Raw genomic sequence first — 19,140 nt, 5'->3', positions numbered from 1 at the left:
ATCCGAGAGGCGAAAAATCACAATTCCTGCTTTTACCCTTGTCTTTTTCTGAGTTGAGTGAAATTGCTCTTGTATCCCTTTAAGGTTTGAGCTCCTAAATATAAGTTTACCAAGATATATGCGACCAAGATAAACATACAATGTACCTGGGGAAGCCAAACAAGAGAAATAATGTATATCCACATAATCCTGAGGAGACTCCGTACACGAGTAAAGAAAACAACACTTGCGATATTATGAACAACAGTTTAATACAGAAGACACATTTCCCCAAAAATCAGACAAAACATAAAAATCCCCTCAACTCACAAAGCTACTCACTGAAGAGATCGGACGGGTCACCCACCACAGTAATGAACATGAAGTGGACAAACAGGTCGTGGGTTACAGTGGACGCCTGTAACACTAAAGTTTGGGTGGTCAGTCTTCATCATGCTGCTGCTATAGTGATGTCAACCGAGGTCAAGGCCACGCGCTTGTACAAGCTGTGTCGTATAAACGCAGCCTCTCAGTTGCATCGTCCAGATTGTGTAACCACAGGAGAGATTGTGTGGTAGCCTATCAGTGACGGCTGCTCCACGATTTGTCATCACAATACGGAGGATTATCATTGTAACACATTGAGTTGTGACATTTTCAGATTATTTTTATACATATATAGTTTCCCACAGGCCCAAAAATATGTTTATACAGCATTTAATTGCTTTTCTTTTTCTATCAGAAACTGTACACAGATTATATTCTTGCGGAAACAGAACATGAGAGGTGGAGCATCATCATTATACAGACTTATCTGAAATGCAGTGACACATAAAAAGCAAAGAACACATTAATAACCTTTTCCAAAAGCAATACTATAACAGAGAGCACAGGAGAAGAAACGACTGACCTCTACCAGCCTGTGGTAGATTCACATGGAGATGACAAGGAACAGAAGCTGATGGCATCATTTTCTTTTGGGTCGTTTTCATAGGAGAAAAAAAAGTGATAACTGAGTTTTGACTTAAAGCATTAGCAGGAAGCCGGGCGTTTTGTTTCAGGATTGTAACACATCATCCAAACTGAATATTAAAATTCACAACATCAAATCTGATCCGACAACTGGGTCAACAACTACAGAATATGTGTCGTCATGAGTTCAAGGACTTCAACTATTCTGACCTGGAATCTGTCACATCTGTAATGGCTGATCACAAGCTCTTAATACAGATGTGAGCGCATACAGAAGCATTGAGGACACATTTGAGATCCAATCACTCAGATCACATTGGGACGTATGTGGCAGTTGTTAGAATCAGATTGATTTGTAAAGATGTGCAGGGATTTCTCTTACACACTCATGCACACACACGCGATGGCGCAGCTATCCTTAGTAGGACGATGCATTGACTTTCAATCATTGTGAGCAGCCAAACCAAAGCCTATTTACCTAAACTTAACCTTGAATAATTCATACCAAACCCTTACCACAAAGTACATAATAAACCAAACCTTAACCAGGACCTCAGATATGACATTTGAACTCATTCGGACCAGGCTTTGGTCTCTATGAGGTCATGTCTGAAAAGGGTCCTAAAGATGTAACATAAACAAGTAGACACATATTTACATGATTTGAACAACATGATTTGGTCTTTGCGAACAGAAATGACACGATTACTTGCATATAGAGCGGGGAGGTGAGATCATATCACAAGTGGTCACAGGAGACGCGTTCAGGACGTAATTTAAAGTTTGGTGTGAAGAGACGACCTTCACGCCGACCACGTGGGATCAGAACTTACAGGACGGAAGTTAATACCAGGGCGGAACTTAAAGGGCGCCTTTCAGAAAGACCAAAATAGATGTTTGGACAGAACCTTGCATCCCGGCACGTAGGTGTTAATGTAGAGCAGGAACAGAAACAAAACGGGGCGGGAATGATGACAATCAACAGAGAACAATCTCTTGTCTACTGCCACAATTTGTTCCGTTTATTTCATCAATGTGTTCCCTTTTCCTGCTCACCCTCGCTCACTTCCATTCACAGACGTAATAAGCACTGGAGTTGCCTGATTATGTCCCCCAGGAATAATCACGATGATATAATAAACAACAACAGTAATGCAAACGAGGTCATCTTTAAGATGGGCAGTGCAATCGTTACTAATACTTCTTTGTCTGCACATTAACAAATGTGCAAACAGTTTGAAGAAGTTGAGACTGTTCATTTAATGTCCACATGTACATCATTAGACGCCATGGATTTTAGACGCTACGAGTTTTCAACCTTAGACTGTTGTACAGTTATTGTTTTGAGAACAGTGTCAACACACAAGCATGAACTAATGTGTAGCACAGCAGCAAGTACTAACAACTGCTAATCCTCTGATTTTCCCCAACTTCCCCCCCTGCTTTTAAAGTGAATTAATCTGTGAAAGGAAGTGGCTTCAGACTAACAGAAAACTTGGGAGAAAGAAAACACACTTTAAAGTCTCTGTCTCTCTCTGCTTATCTGTAGCTCCGCGATTTCCTGGGAGCTTTGAGTGGAGGGTGTTATCCTCGTCCTAGCTGGGAGGCAGGTTCTGCGGTCCTGACTGGGGCACACAGGCTTGCTGTTGTCATCTGTTTTCGCCACGCTCGTCAGATGACCACTTTTTGATGACAACAATACAAGTAGAAAAACAAGTCGGCTCTGAAAACCACCAAACACGCACGCACACACACTTGCGTCCAAATAAGCTTCTGCTCTCATGTGATGAGAGTTAGGCTGGCGACGATCACTGAGGTTGAATGTAGGAAGGCAGTGCATGGAAAAGGCAAACTGGCATCGGGGATCGATTAAGCGGACCTGCTCGCCGACTCGCACTCACTTAGGCTAATAGGGCCGTCTTGTAGACTGACTTGTGTGAAGGGGGACGCTGTGTAGGGAGGCGGGGCTTCGTTTATGCTGGACGAGTCTCCTTCCTCAGGAATTAGAGGAGTGCAATGGGAGGGACAGGGGGCGTCGGTCTCGTCGACTAGGGCACACTCGCTGTAGGGCGGGGGCTTGAGGTCGTCCTCTGAAAGGAATAGGAGGAGAAAAGTCAATCAGTGAAAATATATAAACAAGGACACAAAAGTGATAACATCAGGGCTGCAAGATTAAAAAAAATACGATGACAATCTAATCTAAAGTTTATGTGACCAAGATTTTGCTGCGTTTGCACTAAAAGGATTGATTGCATCAAAACAAATAAGAACACATTAGAATTTGTGCACAGCAAGAGGGAGACAGGGCACCACTGTGAATACGTCACTAAGATACCGTGAAATAAAAAGTTAATTACTTTTTCCTTGAGGTTGAGAAATACAAGAAAAGAAAACCACCATTTCAAAATAACAACTGGGTCAGTGGCAGTGAAATCACCTGATTATGTCGATGCTCTCGTCTAAAACCACTTGCTGCACTTCTTCAGTTTTGCAGCTTCTTCTCGTTGTTCAATTTGTATAGTTTTTCACGCAATTCATTTCGATCACAGACTTCATAAAGAAGGCACGCAAAACGGTGCAGATACATTTGGAAATAAAGGCTTTCCTACAGTACTGATACCTTGATGGAACAGCAAGATGAAAGCAGATCTATAAGAGCAAACCCTAAAAACCCCTGAAACAAGTGATAGGAAAAAGCTTCACTTGTGACGTATCACAATTAGTGGTGAACTGACTCCATTTCCGACCATATAACCACGTCCTGCTGAACGAGCAAGAAGGAGTCATTCGCAAAAGTAGAGACTAAAGCTTGAGCGGTCGTTAGTGATGTGAAAGCGGCTTGGTTATAATGGAAACACTATGACTGTCTTTCCTCTCCTTTAAACCTTACTGTTAAGAAGAAGGGAGATTTTAGCAATTCATTAAAAAATATATAAATGGATGAGGGTGACATAGAGGGAACAGTAGGAAGTGGGCAAGATATGAACAGACTCCTGTTTTCTCTATTACTAGATTTGAAATGAGTTGAGATTGCACTGGCACATGAGCAGTACACAAAAGGCTTAGCATGGTGTATAAAGAGAACTGGGGGTATCATTGTGATTAGGTTACTGATACTTGGTGTACTTTGTCTTTTTTAAAGCAGAAGAACTATTCCTGTCAGTTTACAGAAGTGCGGTAGCTTCGTGCTTTCGACTCCATCTGGTGTCAGTTTCCTGGTTGTGGTCATGACCCCTAAATGTGCAGGTACCTGGGTTAAATAATAATACGTTCTCTTTGTAAAGTTAAGGGTGAAGCAGGCTGCCACTCATTTCTAGCTAATCTTTTTCCAGGACATTTTCAGTGATGATCTATGACCACACCACACACTTATAAGTCTCTTTGGGAGTTTGATTGAAAAGATGTGTCCTCTCAGGTTATTATTCATCTATGAAATCATCTTTTACGTCATGACAAAGTGAGTACAGACATAACCTTTAAGTGTTTTAAAGTCACAAATTACTTCTCTCTCCCATCCAACAGTTTGTTATTCACCTCCTTGCTGGTTAAACATTTTTTGTTTATGAATTATATGTCAATTCTTGTCTGAACACCATAAACAGATCTAAATGCTTGATTCAAAGTGAGATTCTGAGTTGTTTAGATTATTAACTTCCGCTGACTTTGATCAGCATATCCCACTAAACTTTATCCCTTTTACTACCCATAATATCTGAAGTCTTTAATAAGGCTTATGACGTTCAATAGGAGCGGCTGCGACAAAAGTTGTATTGTCATGTTGTTTATTTTACCTAAACCCTGCTGTGGGCTATATAAAGAGACAATGCTAGCAGAGTGAAAAGGGGCTGTTAGCCAATATTTAGCCAGTGTCCTGACTCACACACTCAAATTCATTGCTTAACCATTGCTCCCAGTCAGAATTGAGTCACAAACCTTAAACCTGCAGGCAAAACAAGCTGGCAAGCATGTGAGGGCTGAGCAGCTGAATCAAACATGCGGAAAAATTTAATAATATTAAATTGTTTAAAACAGGTTTGGATGAAAGCAATGATTTATGAACTACCACCTACCACAGCCTGCGGTGACCAATGGGTAAATATTAAGAATGATGTAACTTGCATTTTTCTATTAACTTGCTGTTTTGGCCACTTGAGTTGTAAAGTAATTCGAAGCTGTATGTGCCATGACTTGGGGGATGTGTTCACAGCATTTCCATAACATTAAAAGACAATGACCTATGAGCCTATTCAAAAAACTCGTATCCATAAACTAGAATTTGATCGTTGAACGTTCAAGGCGCATGTGTTTCTACTCTGTCACCAAATGTGGGTTTCTTTTCTAATGTTGTCAGAAATCGTTCTAAGAGAAGACAACACGAGAACTGAAGAAAATGTCTCTATTGTTGTGATGATGAAAACTCTCATTGAGAAAAACAACTCCAGTGCAAACCCTCTGCTCGCAGTGACCTCAACTCTTAATCGGAGTAAATAAAACAGTGTAAATACAGCGACCGTATAGTCAGCACAGACTCTTCTACTGTTACTTACACCATGAAGAGAAGGACAAAATGTAAACACAGTTATTATGGGAAATGTAACTATAACATGATGGTGCTGGATCATCTATTATATAAATTTGCGGCGATGAATTAATAATGTAGACCTGTGCCATGGAGTCTACGCCGTGGGCCACTTACGGCAGTGGAAGACTGGCTTGCAGGAAGTTATGGGTTAAAAAACTAAGAATGTAGAAGTTTAGTTCAACTTTAATCATCTGAATGAATGAGGAAGGAGCAGATGCATAGTATGTGTGTGTTTAAATGCGTGCGCTACCTCCAGAGACTGCCTCATATGGTGGCGGCATGTCGAGGTGGGAGACGGATGATGTGGGCGGCAGCGTTGTGGAGGGCTCCTCTATTGACAGTTCATCCTGAACACCATACCAGCTCGGCCACACAGATGTTTGCTACAGAGGGATGGGAAACACACGTAGTTAATGATACACACAGAAATGCAGAAGTGCACACAAGCTCACATAGAGCAAACACACAAACACAGGCAATTTACACAGTCAGATCCGTGAGCTGGAGCGAACAGTTTGTACACCTCTGGCAATATCTTGATTCGAAGTGAGCTGGTTTTTCTGCACAAAGCTCTGGAGTGGTTCTCTCTCACACACACACACACACACACACAAGGAAGTACAAACATCACTTAACAAACAGCCAACAATATTCTCATAGAAGAGCGAGATACCATCCGTCTTCCAACTCTTTGCTGTGTTGTTTTTCAGCACCCGGATGACCAGCAGGTTAGACTTTCACCTCAAACCTGCAGGACAATTTAGAACCCCATAAAGTTGTTTACACACACCGCAGGAGTTAGAGGCCTGCCAGTTCATCACATGAATAGGCAGTGGCTGTGTACATTACAGCCACTGCCCATGAACCAATGAAGGCTCAGAATGAAGGAGAGCCTGCAGCTTCTGTCATTCGTCACAGTCAGTTTTATCAGATGATCTTTGAAGATGCTTTCAGACACGCACTGAACTCCAGACAATCTGAAATTATCCGGCGGGGTCATTTGCTGTAGAAATTCTCTATTTTTACTTCGAAAACTCTAGAGAACAAAAAAAAACAACCAAAGGAATGCAAATACTTCAGGGTGAAAAAGCCATGCATGCGGAACAGACGGAAGATGTTAACTTTGGGTTGACGCCGGTGCTGATGTGATGTAAACAAGAACATTGAGCTTTCTGCAATGGAATTTAAACGTCATGCCCCCCCCCCTGCATGCTCTACCCAGGCACCACCCCTCATCTGATGGCTACGGAGATTTTCCAGTTGTTAGCCGCACAATCTCCTGCTGTTTTCTTCATATGTGAAAGACAAAGTTCATATTCATTTCTTAAAAACTGCTTTAGCGAGATCGGCAAGCATGACAGCAGCACGCGTTAGCTCTAATGTCCTCGATCTCCTTTGAGGAAGTTCTCACTGCTATTTACTTTTGTTAGTCAGCTAACTGCGATGGGAACAGGAAGCAAACACACGCAGATCGGGCAGGAAGGTCACTGATGATAGACTGATAACCTTGTGGACTCATATCTCAATTAGTTCAAAATTGCCACCCTGTTGTTTTTGCGGTGATGGGGAAAGATGCAGCACAGACAGACCATCACGTTAAAAAGCAAGAACATTTATAGTCTATAGAATAAAAAAAAGAAAGAAAAGAAACTAATAAAACGGGTCCTTATAATCTAAGTACTATCAATCTTTCCCGACTCTATCTCCAGCCAGAATGTATCAACGGGTTTTTTTTCTTCCCCACTCTTCTGGGTTCACTTTGTCTCTTCAGGTAGCCACGGATAAGATTGTCCAAGAGGATTAGTGAGTGATACTACATCAAGACTTTTCCCCCCACTGTGTGTGATTCATTTAAGTCCAAGACTCGAGTCTTCTTGGCGTCCACCCAGAGAACATTCAGGGTTCGGAGTAATGGATGACTGTGGGGCCTCCCTGCTGCACATTCCATTAAAATCTAAACAGGGAACATTATACACCAGAAACAGCGGAGAGAACAAGAGGAAGAGGAAGAAAGGAAGGAGCAAAGAAGAAAAACAGAGGAGGAGAAAGGAGAAGGCTGCAGGAGCAAACTCGGGAGTTGCTGAACGAGAAAATATTACGACCTGGTGGATGCTCAGGAGGAAAAGGATGAGTGCAAGAAGGAAATTGGAGATCTTCTCTGTTACTGGACATGAAGCCAGTATGTGTCAGATAATAAGATAACAAGAATGGCAATCTCATGCTTGAAAGGAAATTTTTTGAAAATCAAACATTTCCAATAACAAACAGGATGTCACAACTGGAAATCTAAGGCCAAAAACCGTTCAACTCTCCAGTGAATTGGTTATTTCCTGTTGCACAAATATTCAATCAAAGCTAAAAATATCTTTGCCTGTGCCTCTTGCATTTAACTGAAGCCGAGTGATGATAGAAAAGGGCTTAAATGAAATTTGATGCAGAATTGGATTTCATTGAATCTGCTCTCAGAAAAATGCATTCACAAGTTACTGTGCTAAGTGGGCAAGCATTAGAACTGAACGCAAGAGAAACCTGTTTCATATACGATTCACCGGGCATATTTTAAGAAGGTTGTGAATCATGGCGATTGCTTCCAGGTGTGCCGGAGAGGCAGTAAAGCACAAAGGCCCTGGAGGAAGCACGAACATGATGACTGTTTAAACCTGTGGCGTAGCCCACAGAAACAACGCCGTAAGAGCTGATGTTGTGGAAAGGCATTAGTTCTGGAGCTCTTGGAAAACACAAACAGATAAAGCTACAGTCAAGGGGGCAATAAAAAGAGAACCCGGCATTTTGAAGTCGTTTTCAAAACACAAGATAAATGAAGAGCACGAGTTGCAAGGATAAAGAGAGGCTAGAAGGAAACTGTGACGGTTATTTCAATGATCGTGTGACATTTAAAGAGCAGCCCGAACAAAACACTATTCACTATGTCAAGCAAATTAATCATTAGAAGAGGCTTATTTTTTTCCATCTATCGTACGATTTACAAACAAGAACAGGAAGCAACAATAATGCCCTGAATCAGTCCTGTCCTGCGGTCTGTGACTTTAGTGATATTTGCACACACACAAAATTCTCTCACGCATGGTTCAAATTTGACAAACATGCTTAAAAAACCGTGCACTCACACAACCTTGCACTTCTTTGTTAGTGTAGAACTGTCAAAGCTGGGACTTGCCCGACCAGACCTCTGGTGTCAACAAGGTCAAACAAACTTCACAGAAAAAATGTCAACACCCAAGTGCACGCAAGACGAGAGGCGTGCACCTTCTTAAACATACTTCACTAAGTAGGTAACTGAAAGTGAAATGCAGCCTGTGCTGTCGTTGAAGGGAAAGTGACTGACCAAAAATCACATGCCCTCTCAAGAGAGAGAGCAAACAACTCTTCCACGAAAAATTTAACACAACCGTGGCTTTTATTAGAATTGCTCTTGCTTAGTCCTTGTATGTCTGTTTGCGAAACTCAAGTCTCACAGCTTACATAGATTCTTTCTGCTTTACAAGAACCTACAATTCAAGTCTGAGGTTTAATCTTTTTCCTGAAATTGAAGTTTTTTCCGTCTAGAAGTTGAGAAGTGGTAAACTTACAGTTCCTCTGCAGAAATGGTGACACAAACAAATCCCCTAGGTTTATCTTAATAGAATGAAGTGTGGGAATACACGGATGCATTATAAGGGCAGTTCTGTACTGCAAGTAGTAGTGGGGTTTATTTATATCGTAATGGTGAGAGAGGAAGACAGACTGGTTGGTCAGGGGCTCATCCTGCACCAAGATGCCGACCCAAAAAACAGACAGTATGTTTCAAATTATGGAAGAGCAGCAGAGTCATCAGATTAAAACTACATGGAGGTTTGGGATAAACTAAACTAATCCTGTCAACCCCTCACAGCACAAACCCATTCACACTCCCATATAGCCCTACTTGCTGCAATGCATTTTCTAATGAACACCACGGATATAGCCCTCAGAAGGAGAAGGGATCGAAACCGACATGCTTCTGGTAAGGGGATCTACACCCTGAGTCACGTCCGCCCTCATGAAGGTGGAAGTGATTCAAAACTACCAGAGCGACACACTTGTCTTGTCAAGTTTCCAAACCGAGTTTCATTTCCTTTCCAGAAAGAAACTGAATGCTGATGTTGAATGATTGGAATGATTTGATTACATTTTGTGTATAAGATTCCATTACTTTTTGTCTAATACTTTGTTCTATGCTCACATTTTATAGAACAGTGTGACACAATCTAAAAATATGTAAATTCAATGGAAGTGTTTGAAAACATGCGATCCCAAGTGTGTATAATTAGACCCCACCACAATAAATGTACATCCTGAAGGCAGGAAACCACTTTGGCGGTTGACAAGTAGCTCATGTGAGTAAAATGGAAGACACACTAAGTGCACAACTTACACTCTGTCTCTCACACATCTGATGGAGGTACGCTCTTCCTCCGACTATGACTATCTGGGCGTTGCGTGGGTTGCTCAGGTAGGCCGCCAGCTGCCTCTGTCTGGATCGGTACCAGCACACGTAGAAGAATATCTTGATGATGATGAATATGATGACAACTCTGTGGAGGAGAGAAGATTGGGTTGGACAGGGAAATGGGTGGATAGATGTGTGCAAACATGTATATATGTATATAAATAACTAAATGGAAATACACAAGATATACTCACATGTACCAGTACAGCTCCATGTTTGTGTGATGTCACTGAGCTAAGGCTCTCATAGTTGGGGAATAAATCTCTGATCCCTGGTCAAAAAGACTAAAGTTGTCCTGAAAACACACATAATTTGTATCGTTTATTCAACCTAAGTGGAGGAGATCACTACCACGTTTTAGTTGTATTCAATACTTTAATGATTATTCACAAACACGTTAACAAATCAGACGTAAAGCTCACACGAGTTAAACCCGAAGGCACTTTTACTAAACGTTAACAGATGATAACTTTCAGCGCGACGACGACTCCGGGGTAAACTTTGTTACCACAAACACAAAAGTGTGCTTTTTTTCCACTTACTTCCTGGCGACACTCCGGCTGTGTGAAGTTATCCGCTGCGGAGGTTTGTCATTTCCCCCCTCGCCCTTTGTGGGACGTGATGAGCTCCAGGAACCAGCGGAGGCTAAGTGCTAGCTAAGTTAGCTAACGTGAAGCAGGCCTAACAACAACACACATTAACCCAGGAGGAGAACAAAACAACAGCTGGAACTGACCCGTGTTACACACATGGCTTCCCGCTGTTACACACAGAGTCACCCGCTAGTTACCCGGGAAGCTGCTGGTTCACTCCGCCTGTGATAAACAACCAGACTGGTCTTAGCTCGGGTTAAAGTGAGTTAGCACGGTTAGCTCATCTCTGCGCGTTCAACGGTTCAACGCTGCGTTTCGTTTCACAGTGGGCGGTGTTCTCAAGAGTGGTGCGTTCACTGTACGCCGTAAAACTGGCACTCCTCAACACTTCCGTTGTAATTAACTGGATTGAGGTGATGTTGTTGTTGTTGTTGTTGTCGGGATGATATTACTTTCTAACTAACATATGGCTGCTGGGAGTGAATACCTTAAAAATACATCAGATGAAAGACTTTGAACAGTAATAAAAGTTATCGACCATCAGAGTAGCGCATCCATGCAGCAGTGGTGAAGAGTTGATCTGTCCTAGTGATTGTACTGATGTGGTCCATAAATAGGAATATTTCCGAGGGTTAGTAAAGGTAGCATAGGATTCTTCAGGCAACCTAGTTATTATGTTACAAAATGTGAACATACATGTAATGTCTAATATCACAGGATCCTATATGTGTAATATAACAATATCATACATGTATCAACATATACATAACATGGAGACAGACAGTATTCCAAGAATTACGTGTTCATTGTTTACTCATATGGAGGCTGAGGAAGTCTGTCTCCTCTGTAAAATCTTTCAAAGTCTATTAAAGAATGATTCAAAACATAAATTTAAATAAGTATAAACATATAAGTGAGTGAGAAATTATGAAATAATCGTCACAGGTCATATCAGGTTGTTTCGTCTCTCAATTCTATGCCTCCATCTAGTGGTCACAGCTCCAGAGAGCAGTCTGACAGTTCAGAGAGAAACTGCAGAATAATGCAACACAAATAAATGATGAAATAAATGTTTGTGAATGTTTTAACAAAGCAGACGAATCAGAATAAAGAGCACGTCTATTTGACTGTGTTCATTCCCAAGCAAAAACAAATGTATATGCAATATTTTCAAAATCTTCAACTCCTTTTTTAACTGTTTTATTAAATTGGCCACCAAAGCTCCAACTTAAACCAAACGTACAAATTGATACAGACAAAAGACGAATCAGACATGGTCAGAAAAATATAAGCACAGATTTTTCCATTGTATTTGTGTCTCTGTGCAAGTAAGAACCTTTTTATTACAATTTAAAATCATTTTGATTAAATGTTACTTCAAAATTCATTCGTCTTTTAGTCAAAATAAAAACCGAAACAAGAAAATATTGTTTTTTGGGTATTTTTTAAGTTACATTAACACAAAAGAGCCAAGATCATTTTATATTGGTCAAGAGACTTTGCTTAGCAAAGCTCTTCATCAAATTTAAACCAGTACATTGTTGCAGCAAAGTTTCAATCAACTACGACTGTCACAAGGCGTTTTATTCGTAAATTACAGTTTACACTCATAGCTATTTGTCCAATAACACAAACCTTCCTTTGAGAAACACATTATCCACATTATTGTTCAGCTAGTTCGACATCTTCTCTTATCGGTTATCTTCCACAATGATCGACCGTCTTGGGTATGTGTCCACTTCCACAAATATGTATCGAAACTCGTATTTTCCTGTTTCATTGTTCTGTAAAATGACAGCAAGTTATAAGTCTGTTGAATTTTAACCTTCACTTTAAATGTATAATTGTTAGGTATCATAGTTAAACAAGAACTGTACTGCTTTAACTGGCCATTAAGTCACATCTATTGCGAATGATGATTTCAAACAGTGAATTGAAATAATACCAACCTCTTTCGACTCTGAATGTACAGTTCCTTTGAGACCTGGTTCAATGCCTTCGATGTAAAACTTAAGTTGGAGATGCTTCAGTCCGTCCTTCAGGTACTCTGTGTGACTGAGATGGAAACAAACAAACACATCTGAGATAATACCTCAGTACTACCACTACATAGATGTTTACATAAGGGCCGTACAACTAATTCAAAAATTCAAACCAGAACATAGGAGGGATTGTTATACTTATTCACTGACATATTAAAACTATGTATAAAATCTATGCAATTCCTACCGAACTTGCTGTCTCCTTCCTCGACGTGTGGTCTCCCCATAACATTTGATTGGCTCCCCGAATGCACCGATCACCTACACATGTAACAAAAAGGTTAATAAATCCATGCATACAGTCAATTGATGACCAGTTTATAAGTCTGATACTGTTAAGCATTAGCAGTCAGTGATCTCATTCTTACCTCTGGGTTTGACTTGACTTTGTCAAAGGCTTTTCCATAGACTTTATTTGGACTGGAGGAAGAAAACAGCTCCTGGAACACCACATATAAGAGGCCACCTGAGACACACACACACACAGGACAAAACATGTCAACCTTATAAATCTGTGATAAATCTGTTTGAAAATTAAATGAACATATACAATTTTTATATTAACCTGTCACTCCAAGTCCTATTAGAATAACTATCAAGTAGGTGAAGTCTCTACCAGCCTCCTTCACTGTAAAAGATTAGAGATGGAAGTGGTTACAACTGTGGCCATGATAACAATGATAATAAAAAAACAACAACAAAAATGGCTAAATATCGTTACATATTTTGGAGATAAATCTAGTATAGATCAGTCCATGTCTATATTTATCATGTTAAAAGTAACATGAATGTGATATTATATTACATGAAATTATATAATGTCATTATAAAACCTTCTTTCTAATTTGTTTGTTAATGAAACTTAGCAAACACTTTTAAGGTGAATTACCGCCCCCTACAGGCGGTAGTATCGCGTTACTACCAGGTGCTGTTAAAAACACTGGCATTTGTATTTCCAAGTTGTGTAAATAATTAAGTGAACTGTGATTTAATTACTATTCAAACATCACAAGCCTTTACTCACAGTAGACGTTTCAACAGTGTGAAACCAGTCGGATCGTTTTTAAAACGACAGTATAAGCACAGAGGACACGTGTCTGTCTCTGAGAGTCTTGTTTACCTTTCTGAGCACCTGTAGGCTTCTGGCTCTGATACCTGGACACGGATCTGTCCCTGTCCTCGGGGCTGCTCCGGTTCCTGTCCGGGATGTCCACATGGAGACTCCGCCGGGAGAGGCAGCTCAGAGCGGGCAGAGCGGGCAGGGCAGCCCCGGCTCGGCTGTGGAGGCTCGGCGTGAAGGACGAGGTCCACACGGTCCTGTGGCTGTGGAACAACAAGCTAACCTGCGTGAGTTTACACGTGTGCACCGTGTAGTGATGCGTGGCCGAGGACTGGAACCCCCGATGCAGGGCTCTCAGGATCTGTGTGTAAGCCATGATCGTCCTTCCAATGGAATCAGTGCAACCAGCTAGCAACTTCTGGTGCTATATTCTTGAGCAGCGTGACAGCGAGCTAAAGCTAAAGCTAAGGAAGTAACCCCACGCAGCCAATAGGGAGGTAATGTTATTATAGAGATCAACAAATAAACGTTTACTACTAACCTACTCGAATACTGTGCATGATCCTGTGCCACAGGGGTGGTGTGTGTCAAACCAATCCTGGCGCATAGTTGTGTCGTCACACATCATCCAGAGGATTCATGGGATATTGAGTTTGTATGAGGAAACATAAACTGCCACTGCCACTGCCACACGTCTTCACAGCCTGGAGAGGGTTCATTATTTATAGTGTTAAAGGGGTATTATGTATGAGCTATATATTGTTTTTAAAGATAAATGACAATTAGCTTCTCTAAAAAGTGAAGCCAAAGCCTCTCACTCTCCCCCTGGTGGCTGGCTGCAGCAGGGCCGGCCCTGGCAATGTTGGCACCCTAGGCGAGATTTCAAATTGGCGCCCCCCCAACATACACACGCAAACTGTCATGCATCCACAATAACTTTGGACTGTATACAGATGCACACACAGACAGACAAAATTGTAAGCTATAAAAAACAATAAAAATATATAACAAAAAATATAAAGAGTCTGAAATCAGCTGTACTGATATCATATCATGTCATGTGGATAAAAATAAACATTAATGATGTCCACAATCGGGGTGATTCTTACCTCTATATTGTTCTTTCTTCTCCTCCTCTACTTTGTGGTGCTTTCTGAATTGTGCACCTGATAATTTCATCTTTTTTGATTCATCTTTGACTCCAACCGCGTGTCTGTTCACACAGGGAGCCCATCCATCCATCTTCTTATTGAGCTTAGTTCCCCACGGGAGTCAGCAGGCGGTTTGGCCTAGTGGTTAGAGCAGTCGTTTTTCAACACGAAGGTGGCGGGTTCATCCCCAATCTTTCTTATCTTCGTGCCGGCAATATACTGAACTCTTAAAATTGGCAGGATTTCCATCACCTAGTAATTGCAAAATATATTACACTATGTCAATTTAAATTAATTAAATATAAAAAAGAAAAAAGACAAATTAAATTAAATTAAATGAATAAAAAAATTTAAAAAAAACTCTGCGCGCAATTCCTGCGCAATGGGCTTCTGCGCAGGATGTGTGCAATGGGCTTCTGCGCAGGATGTGCGTGCGCAGCTTCTTTTTTTTTTTTTAATTTAATGTAATTTAATTTTTAAATTTAATTAAATTAAATTTTTTAATTTTTCCTATTTAATTTGAAATGGTTATGGTTCATTTTTGTTTAAAATGTACATATTATTAGATATTGTGCAATGAATAGGTGTTTGAAGTCCTGCCAACATGACAGCCTGCCAAACTTACCCATGAGTTCGGACCCAGCTCCTGTGTCCACTGGTGTCCTGGTTCCACCCATGGCAGCGTAGTGGCGTGGGGCTGGCTCATCCCTGCGGCCCAGGGAGCGCATTTCTCCGTGCTGGTTCAGGGGTAAATGATGCTGGTCTTCACAGGTGATTGACCTACCCAAGCCTGTAGCCGCCCCCCACCCCCCACAGGAGATTATGTGCTTGTGTGTGTGTGGCCGCGGCGCTTCCCGGTTCTTCCCGGAATTACGCTGCCGGTGCGAACATGGGCGAGGAAATGAGGCGGACCGCTTTTCGCGGCGCTTCTACCTCCGGTGCGTCCCGGGGTTAGAGGATGATGGTGTGACGTTAATATATTGTTTTACATTGCATGTGTCACGTCATGATAATTCAGTCGCTTGTGCCGCCCTCTCGGCAGTTTTCACCCTAGGCAATCGCCTGTACCAGGAGCCGCCCCTGGGCTGCAGTACAGTCATAATACAGAGTTCCATTATACCTCAGAGTTTGGAATTGCATACCCAGGAGTAAGGAAGTTGCAACAGGAGCGCACTCGCAAGTCGGAATTTAATCTTGGGAAGGTCATAGGAATGTGACATTTTAGCGGCACCTATAACAGTACACGTTGATTTGATCCACTGTTACTATACAAAATTTACTTTATAGCACATTTAGATGTTGGGATATTCACGCTTTATGAACTAGCAAACTTTAGTTCCATACATGTTTCTGAATTCTGGTGAAAACACACATAATCCTTTATTCTGTTGTTTGATGAGCTAAACGCAGTCACATTTACAATAAGTACAGCTAAAAGAATATCCTAATCTATTCTAATATTTGTCTAAAAGTATTGGGATCAATCTGTGTTATAATATGTCTTCACCATGCATTGTTCAATAGCTTAAAATACGTTCTACCAGGTTGGAAAAACCTTTACATTTCCAATAAAAAACAATATTGGAAAAAATGCCGGACCGGTAAAAGAAATCCTCACAATAAAATCAGTAAACATTAGTTTATTGAAAACGTTCTGTCATTCATTTTCTCTTTCTTATGTGGTTTTAAATAAATCAGCAATGGATTTTTTTTAATTGAAAGAGACAAAAACATAAATAAGGAATGCTCAGACATCAGTAAAGTGGGAATAAATGAAGGTTAGTTGATGGGTCAGTAATCATTGATCAAAGTTTCACATCACTTTATTTCATACATCCTGTTCTTTTCTCTTCTTCTTCTCAGGGCTTTAAGTTATTAGTTAAAAACAACCTGATACTCTACTAGAAAGGCATGAAATCAAATAGAACTTAAACTCAGCAGCTGAAATATGCAGTTTCATATTTTAATGCCTACATGAATATGATCTAAAAAAAACCTGATTCTGTTGTTTTTTCCTCCACGAACAATTTTACATTAAAGGTTCTCGATTTCTCAGAAAAAAACAAAACAACTTTCAGATACGTATCTGAAAGGATCAGTGTTCCATGGCTCGTCATTGTGGAGCACAGGTCGGGGGGGAAAAGCACCTCAGCGTTCCAAAGCAAAGACATTAAACTCGGTGCATACAAGCACAATCCTTTTTTTTTTTTTTTCCTTTAAAATTTAATTTTCTCATCACAACACTCTACATTGGTAAAGTTGCTCGGGGCAACAGTTCGCTCAAGATGCATAAAGGTGAGAAACCTTAGCTCCGAATGCTGTCAAACTTGGCAAGATGCAGCGGAATGATGCATCTGTCTGATGTATCTGCAGAGAAATGAAAACACTATTACTTGAGGTCTCTCCCGGGCGCCACACGTTTCTCATCCGCTGCCTCGGCTGCATCACATCGTTTCGGCTCAGACTTAATTACCGAGGTGTCTTCCTCCATCTACGTGGTGGCAGGTGATTTGTGTGTTTGTGTGTAAGAGAGTGAAAAACGGAGCCAGAGAAGGAGGAGTAAATGTGCGAAATGTTTTTTAACTGTTTCTTTTCTGTTCCGTAAGAGACGTGTCGACGCAGCTGTGAACCAGACACAACACAGAGAACAACAAAGTTTGTGTAGAAAAGAAAAGAACGATTTTATTGAGAATCTGCAGGAACATGAGTCTGTGTATGATCGTGGGTTAATGGAAGGAAAACAAAGCGGAATGCATGGACGTAAAGAAAGCATACTTTACACTGAATACAGAAAATAACGTGCACATAATGTAAAATACAACATTTACACAGTGAGAAGAAAAAGAACAGGTACTTTGACAATGACAGCAGAATAAAAATAAATGTGTCATATGCAGGTGCGAATGAATCACATGTTTTCATGTCACTGTGCTCAGAGCTGATCTACTTTTCTCACTTTTCACAAAATGCAGGTTGTTTTTTAAAACTTTTCCTTCCTACAAAACCAGCCTGCAAACACTGAGTTTAAATTGAAAAATAGAGCTAATTCTTCCCCTTTGCGGTACATGTATAGGGTTAATCTCATCAGGACAAACAGGAAATGTAATTTAACTTGTCTGTCAGTAACCTGGGATAATTAATTTGTCTGGGATTCATTTAATTGTCCTGTATCATGATGCTCATCCTTTTGATTTGGTTCTGTTCTTCCTCTAAAGCAAATCAGCCACAATAATTAGACCAACATCTGAAAAAAGCCTGACTGGGAGACGTGGATGCCGTGTTGCTGACAGTTTGAGGACTAATGGGACAGAGAAACTTCTGACCAAAAGCCAATAACACAAAGGAAAAAAATGAAGCTTTATTGTTATTTATTTTTTTACAAAGCATCAATAAAATCAGCCCTGAAAGATAGTTTGAGTACCTGTAAAAAGTGCCATCTGCCCTAGTATAAAAGTCTGTTTCAATACAAAGATATTAAGCTCTAACAGTAGAAGAGTTAGATGACAAACGAAGAAACAAAAATCTGTTATTTGCCAAAATGAAGCTGCTGTCAGAAAGTTAGTCAATACACTAAAAGGGAATTTGAATTAAAATAAAAACAATGATATTATGTATTCGCTCAATTATCTTATTAATCTAATGATTTAGCAACGCGACTGCATGCAATGCAATTAATACATTTTAAAGATGCTTTATTTTAACCACTTATAAAGCCCATATGATTTATGTATTAGTGGATGGGGGCCTTTCATATGTTATTCTTAGTATGTTATTGTTTAAATGGATATAAAAGAAGCATGCACAAGCCATCCAGCTGGACCTCACATAGTTATTCAAATTAAACTGCTTCTGGTTATTCAAATAATATTAAAATCTAATTAGGTTAGTCATTTATTTAGTTTAATTCCAATTTTCTCTAATGATGTAAATCTTCCCTCTATAATTTGCTATCAAAATCAAAACATGTATGCTACTCATTTGAAAAAGACATGCATAAAAATGAAGTTGAAGATGTTTATCCACATTCATTTTGCTATCAGCGAGGACGATGACAGATATGATCCTGACTAATGTCCCAAATTTAAATGTCAATAATCAATAATCAGATTCATCTTAAAGGTCCATATTATTCCAGCAGGACAAAAGAATCTGGACTGCCTACAGTACGTACACAGCACTGAGCTTAACAGCGTCCGACTGTCCTTTGTGTTGGTCTCTGCACATGGACAGACATTCAGTCGCCACAGTGTCCCTTCATCATCATCAGCATCA

General features: G+C 40.4%; 2 protein-coding genes across 2 annotated transcripts; both read right to left on the bottom strand.

Annotated features, from left to right (window-relative positions):
* Positions 1–232: 232 nt before the first annotated feature.
* si:dkey-118j18.2 (uncharacterized) lies at positions 233–10,945 on the bottom strand. The gene is made up of 5 exons (XM_061093462.1): positions 10,565–10,945; positions 10,217–10,317; positions 9,948–10,107; positions 5,784–5,916; positions 233–3,041 (listed from the first exon to the last, which is right to left on the bottom strand). Exons 2-5 carry the CDS (start codon positions 10,234–10,236, stop codon positions 2,821–2,823), a joined length of 534 nt encoding a protein of 177 aa, XP_060949445.1. The 5' UTR covers positions 10,237–10,317; positions 10,565–10,945; the 3' UTR covers positions 233–2,820.
* An 854-nt stretch (positions 10,946–11,799) lies between these two features.
* timm21 (translocase of inner mitochondrial membrane 21) lies at positions 11,800–14,313 on the bottom strand. The gene is made up of 6 exons (XM_061093817.1): positions 13,778–14,313; positions 13,223–13,285; positions 13,026–13,123; positions 12,845–12,918; positions 12,565–12,670; positions 11,800–12,399 (listed from the first exon to the last, which is right to left on the bottom strand). Exons 1-6 carry the CDS (start codon positions 14,091–14,093, stop codon positions 12,307–12,309), a joined length of 750 nt encoding a protein of 249 aa, XP_060949800.1. The 5' UTR covers positions 14,094–14,313; the 3' UTR covers positions 11,800–12,306.
* Between the last annotated feature and the right edge of the window lie 4,827 nt (positions 14,314–19,140).

Source organism: Limanda limanda, chromosome 20 (genome assembly GCF_963576545.1).
Source record: "Limanda limanda chromosome 20, fLimLim1.1, whole genome shotgun sequence".
NCBI classification, from domain to species: Eukaryota; Metazoa; Chordata; class Actinopteri; order Pleuronectiformes; family Pleuronectidae; genus Limanda; species Limanda limanda.
The sequence above is the reverse complement of the archived record's forward strand: the minus strand, read 5'-3'. Positions and strand labels throughout refer to the sequence as shown.

Coding starts and splice junctions, on each gene's coding strand:
- timm21 (XM_061093817.1), bottom strand. CDS start 14,093: ATGGCTTACACACAGATCCTGAGAGCCCTGCATCGGGGGTTCCAGTCC. Junction 12,919..13,025: donor AAGTCAAGTCAAACCCAGAG/GTAAGAATGAGA, acceptor TTACATGTGTAG/GTGATCGGTGCATTCGGGGA. Junction 12,400..12,564: donor TACATTCAGAGTCGAAAGAG/GTTGGTATTATT, acceptor GTCATTTTACAG/AACAATGAAACAGGAAAATA.
- si:dkey-118j18.2 (XM_061093462.1), bottom strand. CDS start 10,236: ATGGAGCTGTACTGGTACAT. Junction 10,108..10,216: donor ATGGAGCTGTACTGGTACAT/GTGAGTATATCT, acceptor TCTCCTCCACAG/AGTTGTCATCATATTCATCA. Junction 3,042..5,783: donor ATATGAGGCAGTCTCTGGAG/GTAGCGCACGCA, acceptor TATTCCTTTCAG/AGGACGACCTCAAGCCCCCG.